The 6,703-nt window shown below is 38.8% G+C and overlaps 1 protein-coding gene across 2 annotated transcripts; it reads left to right on the plus strand.

Moving 5' to 3' along the window:
- Positions 1-2,349: 2,349 nt before the first annotated feature.
- On the plus strand, positions 2,350-4,296 carry LOC120003793 (rhomboid-like protein 14, mitochondrial). 2 transcript variants are annotated; one of them, XM_038852887.1, is made up of 2 exons: positions 2,350-2,737; positions 3,301-4,296. In XM_038852887.1, exons 1-2 carry the CDS (start codon positions 2,531-2,533, stop codon positions 4,078-4,080), a joined length of 987 nt encoding a protein of 328 aa, XP_038708815.1. In that variant the 5' UTR covers positions 2,350-2,530; the 3' UTR covers positions 4,081-4,296. The 2 variants fall into 2 exon arrangements, with proteins under 2 accessions (XP_038708815.1, XP_038708822.1); XM_038852894.1 differs by having other exon boundaries at positions 2,565-2,737; positions 3,306-4,296.
- The last annotated feature ends 2,407 nt before the right edge of the window (positions 4,297-6,703 follow it).

Here is a 6,703-nt window from a genome sequence, read left to right on the forward strand (position 1 = left end):
AGACTGGATTTACCTGGAGGTCATCATTTGACCCACGGGCTTAGGCCCAGCCCAGGCCCAAAATTATATGTCTACTATGTCTTACATACAGTGTGTACTGCATGTATATATATGTGTGTGTGTATATATGTCCACTGTGTTTAATGCATATATATCTACTGTGTGTAATGCAAGTATATATATATGTGCAATGATATTATTTGTACCAAATGTAAATCTTGCAAGTCAGCTGACATGTGGCAAGGCGGGTCTCATAAATACAAAAAGCGGCCAATCTCCTGGTGACACGTGGCGGAGACAAAAAGAATTATTTACTAAGGATTTTGATTGGTTGTGGCCTAAAATTCAGGGATTAGTTCCCAAAACTCAAGACTGTCCAAGATTTACTATCCAAAAGGCTACAATTTAGGGAGTCTTGGTCTTAACGGATAAATTCTTTTCAAACGTGATATGTTGGATAATTACCTAGATTTTAGCAGGATTACAACAAAGATATCCCTGGAGAAACATAAGTTTGTTAACTGAACATCCCAGTTTTCTCTCAAACATGTTTCCAACTAAAGCACGACTCTGCGAAGCTCAAGCCACATTCGTCCTACACAATTCAGAAGTTCACATTTTTACAAAATCTTTGGTGCAGAAGCAACAATGAAATGATCGTCATGAGTCATGTTCCTATGTTTTTGACCATAAAGCCTAAAGACTTGTGAAGCAAACATTACCACGACTTCCAAGAGAGTCCATTCCCCTTAATGAAGAAGCAAGACCAGAGAGATGTTGCCATCATTCCATGTTCAGAAGAAAGTTATGGTTATGAAACCCACTAACCTAGTCACTTCATCCAGCAGCAGCCAGCAAGATAGTAATTTTACCACGATCCCCATGATGTCCCACGAAAAATATTTGAAGAAAAACAGAAGAAGTGTCCATCATTTGCCACTATAAACGAAGAAGAAGTAGAAACAATAAACCACCTCGCATCAAACACAGACCTAACGTCTTCAATCCTTTATTGCTTTCTTAGGCATGACTCTGACCACTTATCTTTTTATTTAGCATGGCTCTGCGCCAACTAGTACTTAGGCCCCGTTTGGTAAGACATTTTTGCTAGCATTTCTACTTGTTTCTAGTATAAATGCTTTGTGCCTCCCAAACAACAATTTTGCTACAGAAACTCCAAGACAATTTCTGTAGCATTTTATTGTCATTTTCACATGCTACCTTGAGGGACCATTTTACTAGCATTTTCCAAAATAGTCCCATATTGTCCTTACCTAAATATTGAACTACCCGTAATACCCCTACTCTGTCCTCTTCCTCTTTCACCTATCTCTTCTTGGCCCGATCGAACAAGTTGCTCTCTCATCAACAACGATTCAGGCGTGAATCCAGGAGATCTCGCTGTGCCGTCTTGGTCACAGCCCTCGACGAGGCCAGTGGAGCAGAAGGAGTTAATCGAGAGGGAGACGAACTCAAATGATGATTACTCTTTCCTTATCCGACGTCATACCCGAGAGTGTGAGATGAGCATTTGAGTAGCGATATTTGTGGAACAGATGGAAGCAAATGGAAGCAACCAAAGCCTTGGTGGATATTTGTGGAAGGGAGTGGGTAGGGTTGGTGCTCGATTTGATAGAGATAAACAAATGAATGTTAATTGTCCAGTATTTCTGCTACTTTCAATATGCTTTACCAAACTGTGCCTTAGATTTACCTTTCCAAAAGCCTCCACAACTATGTTTTAGTTTAAGCTTGTAAAGCACGCCTACATCGCAAGATGTACACCTTTTAATGAAGATCCTGATACATTCCAACAATGCGTTGTTTTTCATTTTATTCCAATAGAAGCTATTTTCATTTCTGTGATACCTTCTGTTTTCTTGCTCTCTTTTTTTCAGATCGACACTTCAGACATTTTAAGTCCTTTTCTCGGAAGGCAAACCTCGAGCTGACAGCTTGTATTCTCTAACTGCGCACAGTCCATTTGGTGCAAAAGTCATATTCAATGCAGAATCCTACAACCATCCTATCAAATTCTTTGGGCTGATAGCAAGCCCTGTCACACATGCAAATCCCACATACACACACATATATATATATACACACGATATATATATCAAAAAAATAGTAATAACTAAGCCCGAGCCAAGTCCCAAAGCCTGACCCAAAGCCCGAAGCTTGGCCCATTGGTCCAACTCATTTGGGCCCAGGCTGGATCTAGGTTTCTATTTTCATTCCAAGCGTGGTACGAAACCCAAATGATCAATTTGGACTTGGGCCTCATATTTTTGGGTCGACCCGGCCCGATACTGACCCTGGATTTACCCAAATAGGTTATGCTTTTCGAAGGGCAGGAATGCTATGTGGAAGAAGAATCAGGAAAACTCTCGGCGTAACGGTTTGGGGCGAATAGAGTATTTTGCTTTTTATAAATTCTTATCTTGGCGATCAAGAAAACGGAATTTTAAGAGAGGGATTGATCGTTGAGTTCTCGAAAGTTGAAACCAACCTAATAGAAGAAGAGAAGGCCATGGAGATGGGGAGAGGGAGGAAGGGGATGATGTTGTCGTTTCTTGCCATTCACGCGGCGAACGAGTACTACAAGCTGCCTTGGAAGCCTCCAGTTACGGCCGGTCTTCTCGCTGCTAACACTCTGGTGTACCTTAGGCCTGCGTTCCTCCGGTCGCTTCTACCTCCGATCGATGAGGTCTGGTTCAATCCCCATCTCATTATCAAGGTACGCCCTGTTTCTTACCCTTTGCAACGCTGATTTGATTCATTCGATTCTACAGTAGATTGTCACTTCCCGTGGTGCATAAACTGCCTCTTTGTGGTGTGTGAGGATCTTACTTATGTTAATTTAGAAAGATTTTAGATGGAGTTGGACCCCCTTCAATTGGGACAAATTTCTGTTGAGCATCTTTTCGCAGTCTCAATCTGTTACAGTGATTGGAGATTAGATTTCAGGGATAAAATTTGGCCTTCATTTATGCGATTTCTACTTCTGCTAGTTGTATTTGTATGTGATTTGAATGAAGTTTAGCTTGTTTGTCACTTATTGTGTTGTGTAGCTCGTCTTAGGTTATGTAGTGGTAAAATACAAATAATAGCTCACCTATGCACATACAGATTGATTTGTTGGAAACCCCTTTCAATCTCAGTGCCATTTCCTGCTTACTTCTTTACATGACTCCTGACATTCATGCTTCTTTTTTTTTTTTTTTTGAAAACATGCACTCAATTCCTGTGCAAGTCTGTGTTGAAGAATTTATTGATATGTGTCTGCCATTGAATGTCCAGTATAGGGACCTGAAACGCTTCTTCTTGTCGCCATTCTTTCATTTGGGTGAATCTCATCTGGTATACAACATGATGTCATTATTATGGAAAGGGATCCAGCTTGAAACTTCAATGGGGAGTGCTGAATTTGCGACTATGGTTGCCACACTGCTTGGTATGTCACAGGGTATCACGCTGCTACTTGCGAAATCCCTTCTCTTGTTCTTCGACTATGAGAGAGCTTATTATTATGAGTATGCTGCTGGATTTTCTGGAGTCTTGTTTGCCATGAAAGTTGTTCTTAATTCTCAGTCGGAAAACTACACTAATGTGTACGGATTGATAGTTCCAACACGCCATGCTGTGTGGGCAGAACTGATTCTCATACAGATGTTTGTGCCTGGTGTTTCATTTCTTGGCCACCTCGGTGGAATACTTGCTGGGATTCTATATCTGAAGTTGAAGAGTGTGTATTCTGGATCAGACCCCGTGACCCTAATCATCAAGTCTCTTACTGGTGCATTGAGCTGGCCCCTAAGCTTTGTTAGGAACTTGTTTGGGTTCCGGCGTGGAAGGATTAGTGGCAGGGGAACTGTTGGTAGGAGACAGACTGGGCGGACTGTATCAGGCACATGGAGATGCGAAGCATGTACATATGATAATTCTTCTTGGTTAAACATATGTGAGATGTGCGGGACAAGTCGTGGTGATGATGGAAACTCATTAAATCAATTTTCACATCATTCTCGTGACCCTCCATTGGAAGAATTACGACGACGTAGACTTGAAAGATTTGGTTGATGTGTATATTATGTTGATTGTTCAGAGACTGCAAAATTTGATGGAGTGTACCAAATAATACAGGCAATACATTTAGTGTTCCATATTTCTACTGCAAATTCAATGTTTCTGAAAAATTTCTGAAAACATCCACCACCAAGGGTATTCAAGTTGGTTGTGAATGAATATTTTCAGTTGAGTGATCCAAATATAACTCTCTATATTTATATTTTTAAATTTGTTAAGCTATTTGCCATTTGGTGAGAGTAAGGTAATCTAGTAGATACTCGGAGATTGACGCTGAGCTAATGTTCTTGTTTATGGGAAAATGGAGCTCTTGGAAAATGTTTTGTGGGTTTTGCAGTGTGATAATTAAGTATAAACTATAAACAAATAAAAGTTGACAAGTTAAGGAGCCTAAAGGTTAAAGGAAACAACATTCCATTTAGGTCCTGCAGTCATTTTCCATTCCCCTTCTCCATGCTTTCAGCTGCCCCACGACTTGATAAGCGTGGCCTGGAAGTCGTTCCAAATCTAGCTGCATGCCTCTGCTGTTTACTCAGGTTAGCTCACTCTCTTTTGACTTTGAAATCTCCTGTTACTTTTATGCTTGATCCCTTCATTAAAAATGATATTACCAGTTTGGACCTCACTGTGAAGCTTTTATTATTCCTCCTATTTTCTTATTCCTCCTGTCATTGTGTTATGTGGCTACATTTTGAGTTCGAGTCATTCTTGTACGATTAGCATTTGGAAATTGTAAAGTTTCTGTACATTTATCTAGTAGTTAGTTCCCATTAGAGGACCTGTCTTCTTCATTCCAAGAATTCGTCTCACTGAAATATTTTGATGCATTGGGCATGATTAATTTATATTTATGATATAATTACTCAAGTATTTTGATGTAGGACAGCTTTCCCTAGCCTCACATTAAAGGGTTCTTGCCATAGATTTTAAGCAATTAGGGTTAAATCAAGGGTTTGGATAATTAAGGCTTGAAAGAACTTGAAATTAGGGATTAAAAAGGTAGAATCAGATTCGAAATTATAGAAAATTTTTTGTGGAGAGAATGAAAAAAAGAAATAAAGAAAACCTAAGCATCATCCTTGGGGTTCCTTGGCATCACAAAGAAGGAGGATTGCATCACACAATCGAAAAGTAAGTCACATGCTTGAATGTAATCTCAATATTATTCATTCATCATTATCATCTTCATCATTCTTGAGAGATTACATCTATATATATAGACTCCTAGTAATCCTAGAACTTAATTATAACTATGACTTGACTTAGGAAAATAACCTAATGAAAGACTAATAAAAATATTTATTAGTATAAAATTCGAAATTCCAGCGCTCCTGAAAATTTCAATAATACCCCACTAGAATAAAAATTAAAGGAAATTAATAAGCTCTTTGAATTTGCTCTTTTCCTTGCTGTTGATTCGGTTCAAAGTCTATCCATGGTTAAATGTCTATGAATTTGAATATTTTCCAGGACAAGTAATTGTTCTGCCTTGTGATTTTGTGATGTATCCATGTCCTTGTTCCTACATGATAATAACAGATGTTGATTCTATCTTGTTTCTTTTTTTGCAGCATAATGATCTTCAGATAAAAACAGAATTTGTAATATTACCTGATTTAAGGCTTCATGTTTTGAATGTGAGATTCTGTACTCCCTTGATTATCTTCGTTGGTGAACCTGCATAACGCCATTACCTCTTCAGAGCTTCTCCTGTGAACTTGGTTATATTTACATCTTCAATATCAAAAATTCAAGCCCAGAAACCTGAGTAATTTTCGTATATTTTTGTTTTGATGAACTTAAATAGACATGAATCACTTTTTAACGGTTCACATGTGTTACGAGAATATTTCCAGAGAGTTATCGTACTTGAAAACATGTATTTCTTATTATCTTTTCAATCTGTTGAACAACCCTAAATACATACTAATGTATTATATATACAATGACTACATTACCCTTATGTATTCTAACACTCCCCCTCAAGTTGGAGCATAGATGTCAATCATGCCCAACTTGTTACAAATACTAGTTATTCGACTCCCTGGAAGAGCTTTAGTAAATACATCAGCTATTTGATCTTCAGTTCTAACATGATTAAGTTGAACCATTCCTTGTTGGAGCTTCTCTCTAATGAAATGACAGTCAACCTTGATATGTTTTGTGCGCTCATGAAATACTGAGTTAGAAGCAATGTGAATTGCTGCTTGATTATCACACCACAATTGCATAGGAGTTGAGTCCTTCATACCGATTTCCTCAAGTAAGTGACGAACCCACATAAGTTCACAAATAGATTGAGCCATAGCTCTATATTCAGATTCAGCACTCGACTTTGCAACCACATTTTGTTTCTTACTTTTCCATGATATCAAATTCCCTCCAACAAAGACACAATAACCTGTAGTAGACCGTCTGTCTATAGGACATCCCGCCCAATCAGCATCAGAAAAACCTTCCACTCCAAGGTCATTACGATCTTTACAAAGAACACCACGTCCTGTGCCTTCCACTCTATTGTGACCATGATCCTTATAAACAATACCGCGGCCTGGAGCACCCTTAAGGTACTTCAAGATGTGAATAACTGCATCCCAGTGAGATGTCCGAGGAGATG

This window comes from Tripterygium wilfordii, chromosome 1 (genome assembly GCF_013401445.1).
Source record: "Tripterygium wilfordii isolate XIE 37 chromosome 1, ASM1340144v1, whole genome shotgun sequence".
In the NCBI taxonomy this organism is placed as follows: domain Eukaryota; kingdom Viridiplantae; phylum Streptophyta; class Magnoliopsida; order Celastrales; family Celastraceae; genus Tripterygium; species Tripterygium wilfordii.

Bases quoted from the DNA above. Each gene is read 5' to 3' on its own strand.
- LOC120003793 (XM_038852887.1), top strand. From the start codon at position 2,531: ATGGAGATGGGGAGAGGGAGGAAGGGGATGATGTTGTCGTTTCTTGCC. The intron at 2,738-3,300 runs GTACGCCCTGTT...TTGAATGTCCAG, and splicing joins ATCCCCATCTCATTATCAAG to TATAGGGACCTGAAACGCTT.